Below are 23000 nucleotides of genomic sequence, written 5' to 3'. Positions count from 1 at the left end.
GCAGGTGTAAATGTACATGAAGGGTGGTTACGGTGTGTGGAATTATTGACTTATCAAGTTATTTAAATATCCTACCTTTGAAAAGTTGAAAGCAAAACAGTCTACCTGTGTCTGTAATTGGAAAAGAAATTTGGTGCATGAAGTTTCTGTATTTGTTTGTAAATAAAACCCTAAGCACCATTATTATGTAATTATTACTACTTGACTGCTTACAAATCTATTAGCACCATAATTGGTTTGGGGTGGGGGAGGGGTTTCATCAGTTTGCTTCGTTCCATTTCAACTGTGATTATATTTTTACTAAATTCCTTTCTCTCCTACACCTCCTGATTCACAGATTTTACAGGAATGATTTTGTATCCCTTACAGATAATTAATCCAAATAATAACATACAAGTGTTATAAAACAGTATCACAGGAATTGATGTAGCCTCCAGTTGCCTATAAACCAATTCTACTCTGTAATGTGGAACCAGTGACAACTGGCTGCATTTACATTTCAGATAGATATGTTTGCTGAAGGTGTAAGCCATAAATTCCAGGTGATTTCTCCTTGTCTTTCTGCAGTATTCCAGTTAAACCAGGAATACAGCCATTTTGCAGCTTCCCCAAAATTAGGTAAGGTGACTGAGAAAGTGCCTACAGAATTTCAAAGCCAGAGTTCTCAAACAGTCATGTATTAAGTAAAGGAAAGCAAATCATTTACTGGACATTTCGTAGTGCTTTACAACCAATGAAATCCTTTCTCAGTGGGCACTGCCATAACGTAGGAAGCATGGTAGCAATGTTAAACTGACCAGATAATCTGTTTCTGTCATTTTGATTAAGGGATAGGCATTAAACAGGACACTGAAGAGAACACCTCTACTCCTCACAATTCTTGAGCAGGTAGTTGGAACTTCAGTTTAATACCTCCTCTAAAAGATGGCATTGCCAACAGTGTAGCATTTCGTACTCCTGCGCTGGAGCGGGAACCTGAATCCATAACTGTTTCACTCAAACAGTGCTGCGACAGACAATTGATGGTGAGGAACCTGGTATTTTTATTTATTAGAAAACCAGCTTTTTGAGTGATTGACATGCTATTGCTTTTCCTCAGCAGTGATATTTAAGATAACATCCACTCTTCATACACACAGTTTTCCATTTAAGAGAGTTTGTGGCTAAATGGATGACCAGCAGCTCTATGGTTCCAGCACCAACAGGAAGGAGTGCTAGCTAGTATTGGAACTACAGACAGTGTGCAAAGCACACCTCCTAAAAGGAAATCCATGCCAGAACTAGATACCAAGTTAAGTAAGGGGAGCATTTTGTGGGGGGCAGGCTTGTTGAGGAGCATAAGTAACCACGTTTGGAAGGCCAGGATGGATGATAAATGGGCAAATATTATCCAAGGCCTGTAAAGGAAGACCTATTCCCTTGCACGGCAAAGGCCTGCAGTTACTTATCCATTCAAGGGCATCAAATGGGCCACGGAAAATGCCCGAGTTACTTAATATCATGACCAACTGCTCACAAATTTCTACCAGGTTGAAGACAGACATGTAGGTAGCAGGAAAGGAAAGAATTGGATTTTGAAAACCTCATTACCACGATCAAAGCAATATAGCGAGAGCCTCTTTCATCTATTTCCCTGGTCTTCATACTTTCAGCGAGTGGAAACAACTTTCCTTGGTCCACCTTACTCAAACCTAACATAATCTGGCATTCCTTTGTCAAATCTTCCATACATGTCCTTTCCCTAAATCTTCCGAACAGGACTATAGGGTAAATACAGGAGGAATGGTCCCAATGATGGAGGAATCCAGAACCAGAGGTCATGGCTTAAGGATACAAGTAGGCCATTTAGGATTGAGATGAGGAGAAACTTCTTCACCCAGAGAGTGGTGAGCCTGTGGAATTTTTCATCACAGAAAGTGGTTGAGAGTGAAACATTGAATGTTTTCAAGAAGGAATTAGATTTAGGACTAACTCTTAAGGCTGAAGATGATCAGCCACAGTTAGACTGAATGGCAGAGCAGGCTCAAAGGGCCCGAGGGTCTATTTGTGCTCCTGTTTTCTATGTTTCTATATTTGCTACATGGAGAACAAACTCACCTTCTCGTGGCCAACTTTCTTGCTTTTGTACTCAATACTTCTATTTGTTATATCCATGTTCCTATGCAATTTGGAAATCATTCTTGCATTATCAAAGGTCATTGCTCTGTAATGAGAATTCAGTGCCTCTCAGCTCCACTGTTGCTTTACTAGCTGAGGATTTCAAGCATTCTCTGTTTTCACTCTTTCAACATGCCCTGCCATCTTCAGAGATTTATGCACATGAACTGTCACACCCCTTTATTTTGGCAAGCCTTTTCGAACTATGCCAATAGATCAATATTGCCTCTTCCTTACCCTTCTGCTAAAATGCTGTAGTGCACAAGTCTCTGTATTAAATTCCATCGATCACTTGTCTTCCCATTCCATTAGCCTATCTATGTCCTGTTAACACTGACCCATCCGCAACATCAATAGCTGTCTCTTTTAAGACTCGAGGATGAAGTCCATTAGAATACCAGGGCTCATCAGCTTGCAGTTCTAGCAGTACAGCTTTCCTACTGATTAGAATTTCCTCAAATTGTCCTCTCCTTTCCACTCCTGATTTAAATTTATAACTGGATGTTTTGTGACCTCTGTAGTGAGGACAGAAATAAAATATTTGTTGACGTCATCCACAATTTCTTTATTACCTGTTAGCTCCCAATTCTGTTTCTAGAGAAGCAACACTCACTCAATTTTTTTTCCTTTTTTTAGAAACACTTAATTTAAAAAAAAATTCAAGCTAGCTTCCTCTCATAATGCTGACAAGGGAGGAGAGTACATATCTGATGGTGGTAATCTGCAGAAAGTGGTGGGAATGGTGCTTCATGACCTTTGGATAAGGAGGTTGGTGGGGTGGTAAGTGAGGACCATGGGGAACCCATTGTTGTTATGGGACAGGAGGAAAGGGGTGAAGCCAGAAGGGCCCTATCAACCCCATGACTTAACATTGTGTTTAACAATTTCAAAATGTGAACACTCCCTTCCATGTTAGTTACAATACCCCCACACCCTCTCGGTCCTGTTTTGTACAGGTTGCTCCTAGTGCAGCCAATGTATTTTCAACCATTTATATTCCACATTAGCACCTCACCCAGTATTCATCTCTCTCTATGCTTGTCATCAGCAATCTCTTTGTGTGCCAATCCTTTTTCTCCCCTCACCTCTCTGGGCTCATTCTCCATGTAGTCTGTTCAGTCCCCCGAATCCATCATCAGTTTAAGTACCCTCCTTTCCCAGCAATTTCAGTTTTCACTCAAGTTCACTGGACTCCAAATTTTAATTGTTTTTCTCTCTACAAATGATTCCAGATCTGCTGAGTTCCTCCAACACTTGAAGATTTTTAGATTCCTTTTTTGTTAGCTGCCGTTGTATTCTTATATTCACTCTATGCCAGTCTTTTTTTAATCACTCCACTAATCTTAGTATATTTGGCCTGCTTTTAGCTTGGCGAATTCACTTGGTATTCATATAATCTATTGTTGGTTTCATTATATTCTCTATCTTCCATGTCCTTCAAGGATCCTTGCTTTGACTGTTTTATCTTTCACCCTTGTTTCTAATGTACTTAGTCTGTATCTGAAACATTACTTTCTGAAGATCAATTGCTTTGTTACGCGCTTTCCTGTTAATGTTTAGTTTCATTTTCCTGTAGTTACACCCCCTGTCATCAAAGTCAGCCCTGTTCCAATTAAGAATTTATACTTTAGATTGTTTGGTGTTTTTTTCCAATGCTAATCCAGGAGCATCTGGAAAAAGGTGAGTGTACGTGCAGCATGGGTTAGTACCTGGAACTTCAATGTTGTGGCCATATCAGAGACACAGATAGGGTAGGGATACGAATGGTTATTGCAGGTTCCGGGATTTAGATGTTTCAACAAGAACAGAGAAAATAGTAAAAGAGGGGGTGGTGTGGCACTGTTAGTCAAGGACAGTATTACAGTTGCAGAATGGACATTTGAGGACTTGTTTACTGAGGTAGTATAGGCTGAGGTTAAAAACAGGAAAGGAGAGGTTGCACTGTTGGGAGTTTTCTGTAGGCCTCTAAATAGTTCCAGAGATATAGAGGATAGGATAGCAAAGATGATCCTTGATAGGAGTGAGAGTGACAAGGTAGTTGTTATGGTGGACTTTAACTTTCCAAATATTGACTGGGAATACTATAGTTCAAGTACCTTAGATGGGTCAGTTTTTGTTCAATATGTGCAGAACGGTTTCCTGACACAGTATGTAAACAGTCCAACAAGGGGCGAGGCCACATTAAGATTTGGTATTGGGTAATTAACCTGGCCAGGTGTTGGATTTGGAGGTAGGTGAGCACTTTGGTGATAGTGACCACAATTCGGTTATGCTTACTTTAGAGATGGAATGGGATAGGTATTTACCACAAAGCAAGAGTTATAGCTGGGGGAAAGGCAATTACGATGCGATTGGGCAAGATTTAGGATGCGTAGGATGGGGAAGGAAACTGCAGAGGTTGGGCACAGTTAAAATGTGCAGCTTATTCAAGGACCAGCTATTGCAGACCCTTGGTGACTATGTACCAGTCAGGCAGGGAAGAAGTTGTCGAGTGCAGGAGCTGTGGTTTACTAAGGAAGTTGAATCTCTCCTCAAGAGGAAGAAGGCGGCTTATGTTAGAATGAGATGTGATGGCTCAGTTAGGGCGGTTGAGAGTTACAAGTTAGCCAGGAAAGACCTAAAGAGAGAGCTAAGAAGAGCCAGGAGGGGACATGAGAAGTCACTGACTGATAGGATCAAGGAACACCCTAAGGGTTTCTATGGGTATATCAGTAATTACAAAATGACTGGAGTAAGATTAGGGCCAATTAAGTATAGTAGTGAGAAGTTGTGCATGGAGTCAGAGGAGATAGGGGTAGCACTAAGCTAAATGAATACTTTTCGTCAGTATTCACACTACAAAAAGACAAGGTGGTCGAGGAGAATAGTGAGATACAGGCTACTAGACTAGATGGGATTGAGGTGCATAAAGAGGAGGTGTTAGCAATTCTGGAAAGTGTAAAAATATGTAAGTCCCCTGGGCCAGATGGGATTTATCCTAGGATTCTCTGGGAAGCCAGCGATGAGATTGCCAAGCCTTTGGCTTTGATCTTTATGTTGTCATTGTCTTCAGGAATAGTGCCAGAAGACTGCACAATAGCAAATGTTGTTCCCTTGTTCAAGAAGGGGTGTAGAGACAACCCTCGAAATTATAGACCTGTGAGCCTTAAAGTCATAGAGATGTACAGCACAGAAACAGATCCTTCAGTCCAACCCGTCTATGCCGTAAAGTTTTGAAAAAGGTTTATAAGAGATAGGATTCATAATCATCTAGAAATGAATAAGTTGATTAGGGATAGTCAACATGGTTTTGTGAAGGGTAGGTCATACCTCACAAACCTTATTGAGTTCTTTGAGAAGGTGATCAAACAGGTGGATGAGGGTAAAGCGGTTGGTGTGGTGTATATGGATTTCAGTAAGGTGTTTGATAAGGTTCCCCTCAGTAGGCTATTGCACAAAATACGGATGCATGGGATTTAGCGATTTGGATCAGAAATTGGCTAGTTGAAAGAAGACAGAGTGGTGGTTGATGGGGAATATTCATCCTTGAGTTCAGTTACTAGTGGGATACCACAAGGGTCTGGTTTGGGTCCACTGCTGGTTGTCATTTTTATAAATGACCTGGATGAGGACATAGAAGGATGAGTTAATAAATTTGCAGATGACACTAAGGTTGGTAGAGTTATGGATAGTGACAAAGGATGTTATAGATTACAGAGAGACATAGATAAGCTGCAGAGCTGGGTTGAGAGTGGGCAAATGGGGTTAAATGCAGAAAAGTGTGAGGTGATTCACTTTGGAAGGAGTAACAAGAATGCAGAGTACTGCGCTAATGGTATGGCTCTTGGTAGTGTAGATGAACAATGAGATCTCTGTGTACAGGTATATAGATCCTTGAAAGTTGCCATCCAGGTTGATAGGGTTGTTAAGAAGGCATATGGTGTGTTAGTTTTTATTGGGAGAGGGATTGAGTTTCAGAACCATGAGATCATGCTGCAGCTGCACAAAACTCTGGTGCGGTCACATCTGGAGTATTGCGTACAGTTCTGGTCACTGTATTATAGGAAGGATGTGGAGGCTTTGGAAAGAGTTCAGACGAGATTTACTAGGATATTGCCTGGTATGGGGTGAAGGTCTTACCAGGAAAGGCTGAGGGAAGTGAGGCTGTTTTTGTTAGAGAAAAGAGTTCGATGGATTTGACTGAGACAAGGTGGGGGGAACTCAGCACCGCCTTCCTAACCTGCAATCTTCTTCCTGACCTCTCCGCCCAACCCCAGTCTGACCTATCACCCTCACTTTGACCTCCTTCCACCTATCGCATTTCCAACGCCCCTCCCCCAAGTCCCTCCTCCCTACCTTTTATCTTAGCCTGCTGGACACACTTTCCTCATTCCTGAAGAAGGGCTTATGCCCGAAACGTCGATTCTCCTGTTCCCTGGATGCTGCCTGACCTGCTGCGCTTTTCCAGCAACACATTTTCAGCTCTGATCTCCAGCATCTGCAGACCTCACTTTCTCCTTCAGATTGGTTCCACAGGCCAGCGCAATGTCAAGGGCCGAAGGGTCTGTACTATGTTCTATGTTATATAATAATGATTGCTCTTACGCAAGTGGTCAGTACATAGTCGTTTGGTCAACTTGGCCCACCTCAGATGCAGTGATACTCCCATCCTAAGTGGATTGTGAACATCCTAGTCAAGCAAGCTCTTGGAAACATACTTCAAAAATCCATGCTTAAATCGATATTTGGGTAAGTAAAGTCTTTCAAATTCACCATCTTCTAATTCTTGCTTGAAGTGGGAGCTTAGGAATGTTCTGACTAGAGAAAGGATTGCTCCACTCAAGGATAATGAGGGAAAGCTGTGTTTAGAACCTGAGAGAATGGGTGAGATTCTGAATAATTACTTTGCATCAGTGTTCACTGAGGAGAGGAACATGATGAATCTTGAGATTAGAGATAGATCACGTTGACAGACAAAATCCAGCAACCAGCAGGAAGACTACAAATAACAGTCAATAGCTTAATTACTCCTAGTCTTAACAAGATATTTTCCTATTCTCTGGAACTGAGACAAGTAATTTGATACAGAAATATCCTACTGACATTTTATCAGGTCTAGTAGGAAAAAAATACATTCAACCCACGCTTTGCAGAATGTCTAGATTTAATATCACTGTACGATCTACTGAAATCGAATTTTTCACTCTTCAACATTATTATTATTCAATTTACTGAGCATGAAATATACTTGAAGCTACTACAAGAGCCAATTGTTAGAGACTACCTGTTTGTTTGGATTGATGATCAGTTTGCATACTTTTATGATGATGCTAAAATAGTGAAAAAACGCATAAAAATCAGCAATTCTCCACAAGCACAAGTAGCTTGGCTTCATTTCAGACAGGTGATATCTTCACCATTTGATCTTGGTTTATTCACCTCTAAGGGACAATCACCATACCTAGTCATTTGTTAAATCAAACATTTGCCTCCTGGAAAAAGTTACAAGTAATTATCAAGAGATGGTGAAATATTGATATTTATCAGTGAGGTAGAATGATGAAAACATTAATGAAATAAGTAGACTTAATATAAAAAAGGGGCTACGTTGAATAAACTGAAAAACATGCGAGGATAGAAGAGTAAAGAGGATAAAACCTCTAGGTCTGAATGGATCACATCCATGTATTTTAAAATGATAAAATACTTCAAAGGAATCTAGGGAAAAAACAGCACAGCATTTCTTCACATACTTAATGATTTGTTCGAGAAAAAAATGTGGTGTTAGAGCCCTGGAGGGCAGTTCATGTCATTCCAATATTTAGAAGGAGAACACATCCAGGGAATTATAGTCAATCAGTTTACCATCCGTGATAGGAAAAAAAATGTTTTGGAAACCTTTCTAAAGAAGAGAGTAGAAAAACATCTGAAATGGAAATATAGCAATTAATAGTCAGCATGGATTTTAAAAGGGAAAATCCTGCTTGCCTAACGGCTTGACTAGTTTTTGGAGACGTAACCAAGAATGTGGACAATAGTGATGCAGCAAATGTACCTGGATTTCTGAGGAAGTGCCCCATAAATAGATTAAATAATAACACCAGAGAATGTGGAGTCAGGGGACAAGTGGCAGAATGGACTGTCAGCTTGCCTACGGAATCCTATGTAATCATGAAATAGTTTTTTTTTTACCTGAATAAATACCACTATGCAGTCCCATGGTTTGTAAGTAATTGTGGCAACGTTCTTTGTGTTCTTCGAGTGAGCTGCGTTGCTTGTAGCTTCTCCCACAATAACTACATTTGTGAGGCTTTCCAACTACACACAAACAGGAAGAGGTCTTAAAGAATATTGAATGGGCTTCACATTTGTAATTTGTTATTAATAAGTTATTTGTATTTCATGAGAATATGCACTTTCATCTGCCTTGTATAATATATTTACACCAACAGACATACTCAAACTGCATATCAGAGTATTGCATATATATCTATTGACTCTATGGTCTGCCTTGATGAATTATCATTTCATAAATACAGACTTCCTTATCTATCATTTAGCCAGCACTTAAAAACAAAACACAGCAGTTCTGGAAATTTGAAACAGGAGCAAGAAATGCTGGAAATGCTCAGCAGGCCTGGCAGCATCTGTGGACAGAATAAAAGCAAATATTTCAGTTCAATGATATTTTTAGAATTGAAAAATTCAGAGATGTGACGGATTTTATGCAAGTACAGAGGCAGAGGAAGGTGGTCTAAAACACAGCTAGGAAGATCTGTGATTGGATGGAAGACAGGAGAGATGACATGTTAAAAGAGCTGTTGGTACAAAATCTCATCATCATCATCTTTCCCCTTGTACGAGTTGCTTTTTGCCATTTTCATGAATTTGATTAGAGTCAATGAGATGCTAAGGGAATTGCCTTCTGTCCCTGCTCTGTTTCATAGCCACTAACTCAATTTCTCTCCCGAGTGACTGCCTGAACCACACTTTTTCCAAATGTGGTGTCATTGGCTCCAAGATTAGCTTTCAATTACACATGCATACCTTTAGTAAGGCTGCCTATTTCTACTTGAATAGCCCTTCCTAATTTCCAGTTTATCTGCTACAGAAACACTTGTTCATTCCTTTCTAATTTCTCGTACTAATTTCACCTGCCACTTTCTGTGCTCACTGACTTCCACTAGCCCGTTGTTATGCATCATCTTGGGCATAAAATTCTCAAAGTTGTATCTCAGATTCTTCAATAGCTTAAGTCCTCCTTATCTCAGCAATTGCCTTCAACTCCACAACACGGAGATATCTTTGTTTCTTTAATTCTGGTATCTCAAATATTTTTGAATTTACCTGCTTCATAATTGGTGGAAGTATCTTCAGCTGTCTAGGGTCATAAAGTCTGGAATCCCCTCCCTGAAAACCTCTCGGACTCTTTTCCTCCCTCTTCACCTTTCAGATATTTCTAAAAGCCTATCTGATCAAGCTTTTGGCCATCTGACTTAAAATACCTTTTCATGCTTGGTGTCAAATTTGTTTTTGATTTTGCAAAGCACTGTGGTATGGTGTCTGACATTAAATGTGCTACATAAATATAAGCTGTTGTTAATAGTATAAAAAGTGCTGAAGCATGAATATGAAGAAAATATAATCTAAAACATTTCTTAATATGGTGAAAATGTCAAACAAATAAGATTTGGAAGCAGAGAAAATATGGGAAAGAATGAAGAATAGTCATAACAAACACTACTTTTTGAAAGCTTGAATTGTAACTTAAATATTTTAAAGCTAAAACAACAGTATTAATTGTACTGAATTACCAAAAATAACTCTTATGTTACATGCTTGAATTTGTTAACCACTTCTGTGAGCATGAGCTAGATTAAAAAAAAACCAAGAATTGATCAGACCAGGTAAAGTTATGTTCAATAACATCAGTAAAGAATATTGATCTGTTTACAGCCTACAGTAAATCTGCTTACCACTGGTACTCCACCACTATTTTCTGCATCACTTAATCTGTGTTTTCACAAGAATGTAATAAAGATGCTACTTACAAAATTATACTAAGTTTGTTGAAATTTAGCTGCTGATGGCTAGCCAGAAGCAGACATTGAATACACAGAGGCTACAAAAATGCACTAATTACACTCATTTAAGAAAAATCAGAATGGAAACCAAATATTTTGATTGAAATTAGAACACTGTCAAAGTTAAAACTACTCTGAAGTCCTTTAGCAATTTGATATCAATATTCCAACTGTAATTCACTGACTGAAATGTAGGCTATTTCTACTCGTGCAGTGACTGGGTGTAGTTATCTGGTTCACTTATAGTGCTGTTTAGTAGAATAAGGTAAAGCTCAATGTATGCAGACTTGTATGTGTGTGTACAGAGCACTGATTACTAACATGGACTGCCAATGACATTTACAGTATCTGAAAGAATTGACAGAACTGTCACATACGTCTTGAACCATTGCAAAGTGGTCTAAGTGTACCATATAACCAGGGTACTACATTACTTGTTTAAAAAGGAAAACAACACCTTTGTAAAGTATTTTCTATCTAGTGAATGTGTTTTACAAATAAGTTACTGTTGTTTTACAGGAAAATGTAATAATTGATCTGAGCACGGGAAGATTTCATAAGGAGCAAATGACTAGTTGATGGGCTAAAAATGAATTTCCTCACAATTGTGGGTGCAGGAGTCACGATTTACAATCTTGCTACATCTGGTCCTATAGAGGCAAGCAGCACACACCTTTCATCCACATATGAAGAAGTAATTGAGGAAACAAGCCACTCTACTAATGTCCATCTTCTAACTGTACATTTACTGTAACTACACACTTTGCCTCTCCAAACCAAAGGCACACCATTCAAACTTTTAACTTCACAACTGTAAACTATCCTAATCCATGCTGCATAATATTTCCTGACTTAAATGTCAAACCCTTGCCAAGTACTACCTGCTTAACACAACAATATAAAAGGTTATATCCATCTCACAAATTCTCAATACCTACCTCCCCTAAACCTACTGCAAAGTGTCTCGAATGGTGACAAAATGATTGTATTCCTCTAACCACCCTTTGATATCATTTACCATTGTCAATATCACAATACAATCATTTATATATTAAATACTGTATTCTCCAACTTATTACATGATGGAACCTACTGTATTTGTATCTTTCATATTTCAGACCCTGTACTCCATCTGCAACTTTAATTTAGCAGTGTTCTCTTTCAAGTTCCAGATTTAGAACATGCAGATAATCACTGGGCTTTATGTTTATGCTCATTGAACTGTATAAAGAGATCTGATATGACTACTTGGTTGAAACCTTAAATATAAATTAATATTAAACATGCATATTCAGAAATCACTTTAAATACCTGCTCAGTAACTGCAAAATTGCCTATGGAACAGAGTTACAAAGATCGGGAAGCTCTTAGGCTCAAGGTTGTTGTTTTTGTTGAACTGCCTGATTTTATCATGTTATATATGTGGGGGCGGTATGTGGCACAGTGGTTAGCACTGCTGCCTCACAGCGCCTGAGACCTGGGTTCAGTTCCCGCCTCAGGCGACTGACTGTATGGAGTTTGCACGTTCTCCCCGTGTCTGCGTGGGTGTGCTCCGGTTTCCTCCCACAGTCCAAAGATGTGCAGGTCAGGTGAATTGGCCATGCTAAATTGCCCGTGGTGTTAGGTAAGGGGTAAATGTAGGGGTATGGGTGGGTTGCGCTTTGGCGGGTCGGTGTGGACTTGTTGGGCCGAAGGGTCTGTTTCCACACTGTAATGTAATCTAATTTAATCTAAAATAGCAGAACTACAACAGATCTAATTGAATGGCACCAGAACATTGGAGGGAATCAAAATAAAACTAACTACATAACTAATAGACACACTCAATAAATACCGAATAAGCTTATCACTAATGGATTTTTAAAAAAAGAAATAGAATTCCTAAAGTGTGGAAAGAGGCTATTTAGGCCCATCAAGTCTGCAATTTCCATCCCACGCAGACCCATCACCCACATCCCATCTCCGTAACCCCACATGGGTTTTTTTTACCAAGACTAACCCACCCATATTGCACATCCCTGGACATTATGAGCAATTTGGCATGGCCAATCCATTTAACCTGCACATCTTTGGACTGTGGAAGGGAATTAGTGCACCTGGAGGAGGAAGGTGCAAACTCCACACAGTCACTCAAGGTTGGAGTTGAACCTGAGTTTCTGGTGCTGTGAGGCAGCAGTACTAGCCACTGTGCTGCCATTAGTAGATGCTTGTTGATATGGTATTTGTCTAACTGCTATTTGAATGGAAAGTAATCCCTTCTTCAAATGATGGAAAAACGAATGTGATGTTTATGTTAATATTTTATGTTCCTGATGTTTAATGATCAATTGGTAACTAACATGGAGTACACATTGTCAAAATATATTACCCACCAGAATGAGTCCGTAGATGACCTGTGAGTGCATCCCTACGGCGGCAAGCGTAGTTGCAAAGATGGCACTTGAATGGCTTCTCTCCAGAGTGCAACTTAATGTGGCGAAGTAGATTGCCTTTCTGAGTAAAAGATGCACCACACTGACTGCATTGGAAGGGGCGCTCCCCTGCAAAGCAGAGTATATTTGTTAGCAAAAAAACTAGGATATTAAGCGTGGAATTTCAGAAAAAAGATGTATCTCTGTTACTGTTTTCTAATTTCTGCCAGCTGTAGGTTTGATATAACATGAGGCATTCAGATTAAACCTGCCAGTTTCTCAACGCTTCAGTGGCTGGGTCAATTTGATCTGAAAATCTATTTTTTTTTAAATCAAAATGGCACATCACAATGAAGATTCAACCTCATTTAAATAGAGTGCCTGCATCATTGTGTGTTAACAGCTACTCTTCCTGATCAGCAGTTTCAGAATAAACAGATTTGATTTTTGAATGTTGTGGCATTTTGGTTTTTTAATGTGGTTTTTCAGTGGTTCTTTTAAAAAAAATAAGAAATGGCAATGAACAAAAAAAAAGAAAACTTATTAAAAATGCATTTCAGGCTTTCAGTTTAATCTCTGCATCACATTCTCATTTTAAATGTGAAGCATTTCACTACTCCAGTTATGATTTTCTTCATGGAAATGGCATGCAAAAACGTGGCATAACAAAATCCAAATGAAATGATGAAGGTAAAAAACAGAAAAAAGCGGTGCCTGTTTTTACCAGTGTGGCTACGTTTGTGCACCATGAGGACATTTGGGCCAATGCAAATTATTCCACAGATATCACACTTCAGCTTGCCATTTGGAAGTCGAATGCCACCAACTCCAGAAAATGCTTTGTTGCCTTGGCCATTGTGTGGTCCGTTCAATTTAGTCACAGAAGTATCTATCATGCGTAAGTCTTCAGCGCACTCTTCACCATTTGTGTCACAGGTTCTCCCATTCTCTTCGTCACTCGGAGTTTCAATTTTAATAGAATTTGCTGCAAGAAAATAGAACATAGAATACAATAAATGTTGATGTCACGATACTAATATACTGACAAGACAATCACTTTTATTTCCAATGAAGGAAAGTGGATGAGGAAACATACCAGTTTTTATGTTGAGGAATCTGACTGCAATGGGGTCTTTGTGAGTCAAACAACTGAACATTAAATAAAGAACAGAACATGAACAGGCTATTCAGTCCATTGAACCTTTCCAACACTGAAGACATCATAATAAAAGCAAAATAACGTGGATTCTAGAAATTGGAAATAAAAATAGGAAATGCTGGAGTCAGGCAGCATGTGTTTCTCTCTGCATAGACCTGCTGATGTTCTCCAGCAATTTTTTGTTTTGGTGAGATCTTGGCTGATGTGTAACCTAATTCCACACACTTGTCTTTGCCAATCTTAATATATTTGACTGACCAAATCTAAAACTATTAAGCGCAGATGGAAAATTACCAATTGACCATGTGCTAACAGCTATTTGCATAAGAAATTGCAAACATCTGCTATCTTTCATGGTGTAAGAGTGTTTCTAAAAATTTCTCCTGACAGGCAAGGTCCTTAGTCTATGTCCCCCCGTGATACAATTCCCAATCAGGCTCTCATATTATTTCCTTCATCAAAAGCACCAGTCCCCTTAAGTTTCTTGAAAGATTTAATCAAATCATCCATCAATGTTCTAAATTCCAGGGATCATATTTGTGTACTTAAACTGTTAGGGAACACGGTGGAAAATCTATATTGCACACTGAGGCTCACATTGGCTTTCTAAGATGTGTTGCCCAAAACTGCTCACAGTACTCCAGATATAGTTTCACTTAGGTTTTGCACAATTGGAGCATACCTTCTACCATCTTTTATTCTAGCCCCCTGGATTTAAAGGCCAAACTAAGAACTTTTTCTCTCTTGTTCATTATTATCAGGAACAGATTAACAATTCACTTACGACATTGTGTAATCACTCTGGATTCCTTTATAGATTCCAATCTTAATTATAAACTAATAAAACAATGCATTTAAATATTGGAAGATCTATTCTGAGATAGAAAATGAAATAAACTACCTGCATTGGTAATAGTTTAGCATTAGTTGGTATAAATTTAATATTCTTTCTTACATGTGGCATTTTCATTAACAAGTACTGTCTGCACTCATTAGCTGGACAGTAATACAGTTGGAATGTCAAGGCAAAAATAATAGCATACATTTTTACATCAACAATTAAATGTTGAAATTCTGCCACATTATCACCTCCTAGATAATGCAAAAGGACAGGAATAATTAACGATAAAAATGTAATACATCACAGAGAAGACTCATTTGTGGGCTCAAACTCCAGAATGTACAAGATTTAGTTGCAGTTAACCACATGATGAAATAATATAAACACTTAAGGAGCTTCTGATTCATGTTACATTAGGATGTCCCTATGAAAAGAAAAAAATTTCTAATTTTTTTTGACTGTGGACAATTCATTGATACTAAAATGGAAACAGTTGATACCAACTTGCAGCCCGATAATAATCTGGATAATATTCAGGCTTCTGGAAGCAGAATTATCTTCTTAAAGCTGTATCAGGTATGACAGCTTCTCAATGATTTTAAGGAGTAACCATTTGATTACACAAACAGGGTATTTCTATTTTTCACATGATATGAGCATTGCTGACAAGGTCAGCTTTTATTGTCCATCCCTAATTGTCCTCAAGGAAGTGGTGGTGAATCACTTTCTTGAATCACTGCATGAACCACATCATTGTTAGGAACAGTGTTTCAGGACTTTGAACAGCTGTAAGTCAGGACGTTATGAGGTTTGAAGGGGAACTTGCAGATGTTGGTGTTTTCATGCATTCATTGCTCTTGTTCTGCAAGTTGCTGCAGGTCATTAGTTTGGGAATTATTTTTAAAGAAGTTCTGGTGAATTGTTGTGTGCATCTGGTAGATGATTCATGAACAGCCACAGTGGTGGAGAATGTGAACATTTAATTTGGGGGTAGGCTGCTTTGCAAGTGGAGACTATTTCTTTAAACTCCTAATTTGTATCTTATAGATGATGGATAGATTTTGAGAACTAGGTCATGAGTTATATATCACTGCATTTCCAACCTCTGACCTGCTCTTGTAGTCACAATATTTGCATTGTTCATCTAGTTAAGTTCCCGTTTATGATGAATCCAAAGGTGTTCGGTTCTAATCAATGTTGCTATCCATCAGCCCAAGCCTGAATATTAACCAGATTATTATCATGCTGCAAGTTGGTATCAACTGTCTCACTATCTGATGAGTTATGAATGTAGTTAAACAATGTACAATCATCAGTAAACATCCCCAAACACTCGCAGTACTCAACTTATAATAGATAGAAGATCATTCATACAGGAGTTAAAGAAGGCTGGGTCTAGAAGTCTACAAAGGAATTCCGGCAGCAATGACCTGTGGCCCCTTTTAACAACCAGATTTGCAACCATCCTCAGCCAAAACTGCTAAGTAGATAATCCATCCCAGCCTCCTCCTGAAGTCTCCATCATCATAGGTACGAGTCTGCAGCCAATACAATTTTCTTCATATGATATCAAGAAATGTCACTGGATATTGCAAACTGTACTGAAGATCTGTGCTCCAGTATTAGCTGCACCCCTAATCAAACTGTCCCAGCAGAGTTGAACCAGTGGCATTCACCCATCAATGTGAAAAATTGTCCAGGTATATTCTATCCACAATAGGTAGCATAAATCCAATCCAGCATCAGTCTACTCATAAACATCAGCAAAGTGATGGGCAGTGCAATGAACTTAGTCAGCAATAACATATCTAATGATGCTCAGTTCAGGTTTTGCTAGGACCTGTCAGCTCCTTATCTTATTACAGCCTTGGTCCAAGCATGGACAGAAGAGTTGAACTCCAGAGCTGACATGACAGTGGGTACCCTTGATAACAAGGCAGTGTTTAACTGAGTGTGGCATTAAGGGGTAGATAGGATTCATGGGGTGAACACTCCACTGGTTAGTGTCATACCAGTACAAAAGGATTGTGGCTGTTTAAGATGAAACATCTTGTCTCTAGATCATCTCTTCAGGAGTTCGTCAGGGTAGTGTCCGGGACCCAACCATCTTTAGCTACTTCATCAATGGTCTTCCCTCCATCATAAGGGTCAGAAGTGGGTATGTTCACTGATGATTACACAATGTTCAGCTCCACTGAAAACTCCTCAGACACTGAAGCAGTCCATGTCCATATGCAGTCAAATCAGGACAAAATTCAACTTGGGCTGATAAGTGGAAAGTAACATTCTCCTTCTCCCACACAAGCTAGGTAATGACGATCCTAAAAAGAGACTATAACCACTTGTTCTTGATCTTCACGTCATTACAATTGCTGTATTCCTCACTGTCAACATCCTTGGGTTATCACTGACCAAAGACTGAATTAAACCAGCCAGTTAAATAGTGTAGCTACAAATACAGGCAGAGCTAGGAATCCTCTGACAAGTATCTCACATCTGAGCTGTCACTGTCTGCTCACCATCAACAAGGCACAAGTCTGGAGTGTGATGGAATTCTTTTCACTTCACTGTATGAGAGCAGATCCAGCAACACTTCAGGAGGTTGATGCCATTCGAGAGATCCTCCAGTCCACCTTTCAACATTTACTCTTTCCACCTCCAGGTACAGTGGAGGCAGCCTGTGCGTTTACAAGATGGACTGCAATAACTTGCCACTGCTACTCTGACATTCCCTGCAAAACTCATGATCTGTACTGCTTAAGGGCACCAGCAGTGAACATTTCCTTTCAAGCCACACATAATTCCTGACTTTGGCAATATTGTATATTGCAGTTCCTCCAAAATCATTGAGTCAAAATCCTGGAACTTCCTTCCTAACAGTACTGTAGGATTTGTCTATTCCCTATGGATTGCAATAATTCAAGAAGGTAGCTCATTACCACCTTCCCCAGTAGGAATGGGAAATAAACGTTGGTCTAGCCAGCAACTCTCATATCCCACAAATGAATTATTTCTTTTTAAATGGCTGACGACTGACATCAATGAAGCTAGGGATCCCAGGAGAAGGCTGAGTTGAATTGTAACAGTACTTTCAGCTCAAATAGTGATATCAAACAGCTCTGGATCTTTTTAAGAGTTAGGATTAGCCACAAATGATTTCTCCTACACATTGTAGCTATGGCCCTTCTAATTGTGTAATCTTCTGCAACTAATATATTCTGTTCCTCCACATATTCTACATGAAGAGGACTGAGTGCATCTCATTTTATCAATAATTCCCCTAGGCCTATCTTTGATACAGAATGCCTGTGCACTCCAGACCAGTTGGTGCTGCACTTAATAAAATTAATTAATAATGAAAAATTCATTATCAAAAATAATTGAAAATACAGCATTAGTAGCTAGTCTTTAAACAAGATTACATCAACCCTGGTCAACCTTAATATAAATAGAATACTTGAGATGGAGAAAAAGGGATCTCTTTCAGGCAACTACATCTAGCACTTTTAAAGATAGTTTTTCATAATTCATTCAAGGTTTCTGCAGCTCTAACTTACACCATGATATGGGGTACTTTGTAAATGTGGTAAGTGGAAAACAGTCAATATAGCTATCAAAATCATTGGTTTTGGAAGCATTTACAGTCCTAGTGAAAGCACTAGCCATAGAAGATAGAACAACATTATTTTTAGTGCTCAATCTTATTTAATCCTGCCATTCTAATAGATTGGCCATTACTGGTTAAAATATTACCATCAGATTGACAGTCTTCAATTTGCATATCCAATCACATAAATTTAAACTCAGTTATTACATTAATTGCTACACAATTTTATCTACTGACTGATCCATTATTTCCTAACAGTAACTTCTGCTTTATGTCATGTTTCCAATGTTTAAGGATAATATGACAAAAATTGCTTGTCCGATTGAATAATTTAAGCCCATAGACTTAAATGAAGCAAATATAATTTAATTATGATTAAAATTTGATGTAAAACAGAATATAAATCAACTCTTTTTCACCTCATTGATGTAATGGGCAACATCTTTCCTGCAAAGAATCTTAAATGAAACCTTATTCTAAGCAAACTATCCCAAGTTTTCACTTTTGAGCTTTTAGCTGAAATTCTGAAATGCAGTTTTAATGTATTAGAGTAGCACAAGGTGTTTCACTGGAATGGTATGAAGTAAAACTGGACATTGAACCACAAACTGATGGATAATAGGGCAAATATGAAAAGCTTAGCTGAAATGGAAGGTTCTAAGGTGCATTTTAAAAGACAAAAGAGAGGGGGAAAGCAGCAAGGTTGAGAGAGGAGTTTCCAGAACTTTGGCCTTAGGCTACTGAAGGTAGCACTGTAATCATAATCAGGTATCCCAAAACCTTGCCTGCAGTTGGAAAGACTATAGGAGTCGAATGAGGTTATTCTGCTCATTCTCCTGCCTTCTCCTCATAACCCTTGATACCTTACCAATCAAGAACCTATCTATCTCTATCTTAAATAGACTCAATGATGTGGCCTCCACAGCCTGCTGCAGCAATGCGTTCCACAGATAAGCACCCTCTGGCTGAAGAAATTCCTCACCACCTCAGTCCAAAAGGGTCATCCCCTTCACTCTGCGGCTGTGCCCTTGGGTCCTAGTCAGAAGATGAACACCTGAACAGAATTGGAACCGGATGTAACCAGTCCAGAGAAGGGCAAAAGATCCACATTGACTTGGGGCCTAAATTTCATCTGCAGTCAAGGGGCAGAAACAGCTCAATATTGTGGCACCCAATTGACATCTGGACCAAGTTTGAAAAAAAATCCAAGAGTGACATTACAGGGAAGTCCTGAGTGGATTGGTTGTTTAGCAATTGCTGTTGGTCTTTGTAAATATACAGGGAATAATTTAAGGCTACATTATGGCAGTTCAGTTTGACCAGAAAGCTCCTCTTCTATGATGTACGAAGTCAAGCCCTTGTCTGTGTCCAGGGTGACCCCATGTGCAGAAGGTGTCCCAAGGAACAGCAATTGGAAACTGTGATTCTGACCTGGAGTAACAGCTGGAGGCACTGTGGAGCATTCATAAGGCTGAGATCTTATTGGTATGTTTGTACAGTCAGGCAATCATACGGCAGGTAAACAGTGAACAGGCAGAAAGGGATTGGACGATTCCCAGTAAACCATAAGGCAAGGAGTTCCCTGGGTCTCTCTCTCTCTCTCTCTCTCTCTTTCTCTCTCTCTAACAGATAATCCATTTTGATGCAACTTGAGGAAATGGTTTCTCAGGGGAATGCAAAAGAAGTCAGGTCCATGGCACTACAAGTGGCTCACCTACATGGGGCAGAGATTGTTGTTCACCTTGAGATTAGCAGAATACGTAGAAAGAGGAGGTGGTCCTGCATCAAGAATTGAAGGAGCAAGGCAGCAGGTTAAAAGCAAAACGTTAAAGTTGTAATCTCTTTGTTATTCCTGGTGTGATGTGCCAGTGATTGTAAGGATAGGTGGAGAAAATAGATGACTACGTGGCTAAGGAGTTGCAGCAGAATGGAGGGCTTTAGATTGCTGAATTATTGGGTCTGGTTTTGTGGAAGGTGAGACATGTACAAGTCTTATAGGTTACACCCGAAGTCAATTGGACCAATATTCTTGCGGGGATGTTTGTAATTGCAGTTGGTGGGGGTTTAAAATATTTTGGCAGGGGTGTGGGGGTGAAGTGGAAGTATAGTACAGAAGAATAATCAGGTCAATCTGAATGGCTGCGCAAATATAGTCAAGTTAAGCCAGAATGGAGCTCAATGGCATTTATTCTAATGTAAGTGGTCTTGCAAATAAGGGAAATGCATTGACAGTGCTGACTAACAAATAGGGATGTAATATCATTGCTATCATAGAGACATGGTTAATGTAGGTCTGGCAGCTCAATATTCCAGGGTATTGAATCATTAGGTAAGATTGGGGATATGCAAAAGAGGACATGTTGCAATATTTATCAAGGAATCAATTCTTACAATAAAGTTCCTCAAATAACGCCATATGGCTAAAGCTTAAAAAATAACTATGCCTGTATTCTCTATAGTTTAGATGAATGAGAATGAATCTCTTCAAAATATATAGAATTCTGACAGGGCTGGACAGACTGGATGTATGGATAATGCTTCTCCTGTCTGATTTGAGATGAAGGCATCAAAGCTATGGTAGTTAAATTTGCAGATGACACAAACATAGGTAGGAAAGTGAATTGTGAAGATGACATAAGGGCCGTACAAAGGGATATAAATAAGTTAGATGTTTGGGCAAAGATCTGGCAAATGCAGCATAACTTGGGAAAGTGTGAAACAGAAAGAATAAATAAAGAAGCATATTAACTAAACAGTGAGATGTTGTTTAGCTTTGAGATATGGAGAGATCTGGGTGTCCACTTGCATGAATCACAGAACATTAGTATGTAGGTACATCAAGTAAACAGGAAAGTTAATAGAATGTTACGATTTATTGTGAAGAGAATTAAAAGCAAGAGTAGGGAGGTTATGTTTCAATAGTACAAGGCACTGGAGAGGCTGCATTTGGAATAGTGTGTACAGTCCTGGTCACTTCTTTCTGAAGGATGTTACAGCATTAGAAGCAGTTCAGCGACTGTATACTAGACTAATAACTGGAATGAGTGTGTTGCCTTCTGAGGAAAAGCTGGACAGGTTAGGCTTTATCTTCTAAAGTTTAGAAGATTCAGAGGTAACATCATTGAAACACAAGATCCTGAGAGGTCTCGATCTCATGGATGTTGAAAGGATGATTCTTCTTGTGGTATTATCTAGAACTAATGGTTATGGTTTAAAAATAAGTGGGGAGTGGGTGTGCAACTTTAAACAGAGATGAGGAAACATTTTTTTCTCTCAGAGGGTTGAGTGTTTTTGGAATTCCCTTCCTCAAAAGGCAGTGGGTGGAGAATCTTTAAATATTTTTAAAGCAAACATAGATCGTTTCTTGATTACCAAAGGGATGAAAAATTACCCAAGATAAGAAGAAATGTGGAATTGTGGTCCATGATTTTATTGAATCAGCTCAAAGGGCTGATCAACCTACTTGTTCCTTGTTTGTTTGTTCAAATGGCCGAACAAGACTTGGATATAATTGAGGAGATAGGTCACGGTACTTTGGAAGATCTCACGTTTTCAGGATATGAAATATGGGAAGGCAGCCAAAAATGCATTAAACAAGACAAGTCTAGAGATGAACAGCTTATGCCTGAAACATAGACTCTCCTGCTCCTCGGACCTGCTGTGCTTTTCCAGAGCCACACTTTTTGACTCTGACTCTCCAGCATCTGCAGTCCTCACTCTCTCCAAGTCTAGAGATGACAAAGGCATCAATGAGTGTTTGAGGAGCAGTTGAATTGAGGCAAGGTATAGTAGGGCAACATAAGGTACATGGAAATAGTCAATGATAGCATGGAATATGGTTGGAAGCTCATCTCAGGGGCAAATATAACAATGTGAACTGGGACCTCAGGAAACAAAAGTCTTGATGATTTTCACCCAACCGTAGTAATTTATGATTGTGATTTCACTTGAATAATAATATTGAGAACTGAAAACTTCTGTCTACTGCTTAAATACATTAATCAATTAATTTTACAACTCTATCATATTTTCACAGCTGCACATTGCGTGTTGGGGAGGAAATGGCCTCACATGGTACAATAATATTAAACAGACCATTTCCTTTTTGGTTTTATAAAGAGGTTACAATATCATTTTGCTTAACAAGAATCAAAGGCTTGTAAAACAGTTATGTTTGTGCCTGACCTTTAGAGGTCAGAGGTTTGTAATGATTAGCTGGTATCTGTCTATTTATTCCTCAGTAACATAATAGAAGAAATATCTACGCGGGGAATTCCACTCCAAATAAGGGTGAATAGTTAAGGTCTTTTCCCCAGTTTAGGGAAGTCCAAAACTAGAGGGCAGAGGTTTAAGATCAGAGGGGAAAGATTTAAAGGGACCTAAGAGGCGACTTTTTCACACAGAGGTGGCCAATTGGATAGAAAACTGGCTAACCGGTCGAAGTCAGAGAGTGGTGGTAGATGGTAAATATTCAGCCTGGAGCCCAGTTACAAGTGGAGTTCCGCAGGGATCAGTTCTGGGTCCTCTGCTGTTTGTAATTTTTATTAATGACTTGGATGAGGGAGTCAAAGGGTGGGTCAATAAATTTGCAGACGATATGAAGATTGGTGGAGTTGTGGATAGTGAGGAGGGCTGTTGTCGGCTGCAAAGGGACTTAGATACGATGCAGAGCTGGGCTGAGGAGTGGCAGATGGAGTTCAACCCTGCCAAGTGAGGTTGTCCATTTTGGAAAGACAAATAAGAAGGCGGAATACAGGGTTAA

General features: G+C 39.2%; 1 protein-coding gene across 8 annotated transcripts in view; it reads right to left on the bottom strand.

Moving 5' to 3' along the window:
• Positions 1-23000, bottom strand: part of ikzf1 (IKAROS family zinc finger 1 (Ikaros)) — a 93410-nt gene that overhangs the window by 10316 nt on the left and 60094 nt on the right. For 5 of the 8 annotated variants that reach the window (XM_043690107.1, XM_043690102.1, XM_043690100.1 and 2 more), the window contains exons 4-7: positions 13356-13616; positions 12593-12760; positions 8329-8454; positions 76-111 (exon numbers count right to left, since the gene is read on the bottom strand). In XM_043690107.1, the coding sequence (XP_043546042.1) occupies positions 76-111; positions 8329-8454; positions 12593-12760; positions 13356-13616 (591 nt within the window). The remainder of the gene's footprint in view (positions 1-75; positions 112-8328; positions 8455-12592; positions 12761-13355; positions 13617-23000) is intronic. The other 3 variants (XM_043690103.1, XM_043690101.1, XM_043690104.1) reach the window with 3 other exon arrangements.

This window comes from Chiloscyllium plagiosum, chromosome 5, assembly GCF_004010195.1.
Source record: "Chiloscyllium plagiosum isolate BGI_BamShark_2017 chromosome 5, ASM401019v2, whole genome shotgun sequence".
Taxonomy (NCBI): domain Eukaryota; kingdom Metazoa; phylum Chordata; class Chondrichthyes; order Orectolobiformes; family Hemiscylliidae; genus Chiloscyllium; species Chiloscyllium plagiosum.
Note: the sequence above shows the minus strand (reverse complement) of the source record. Positions and strands in the feature narration are given on the sequence as shown.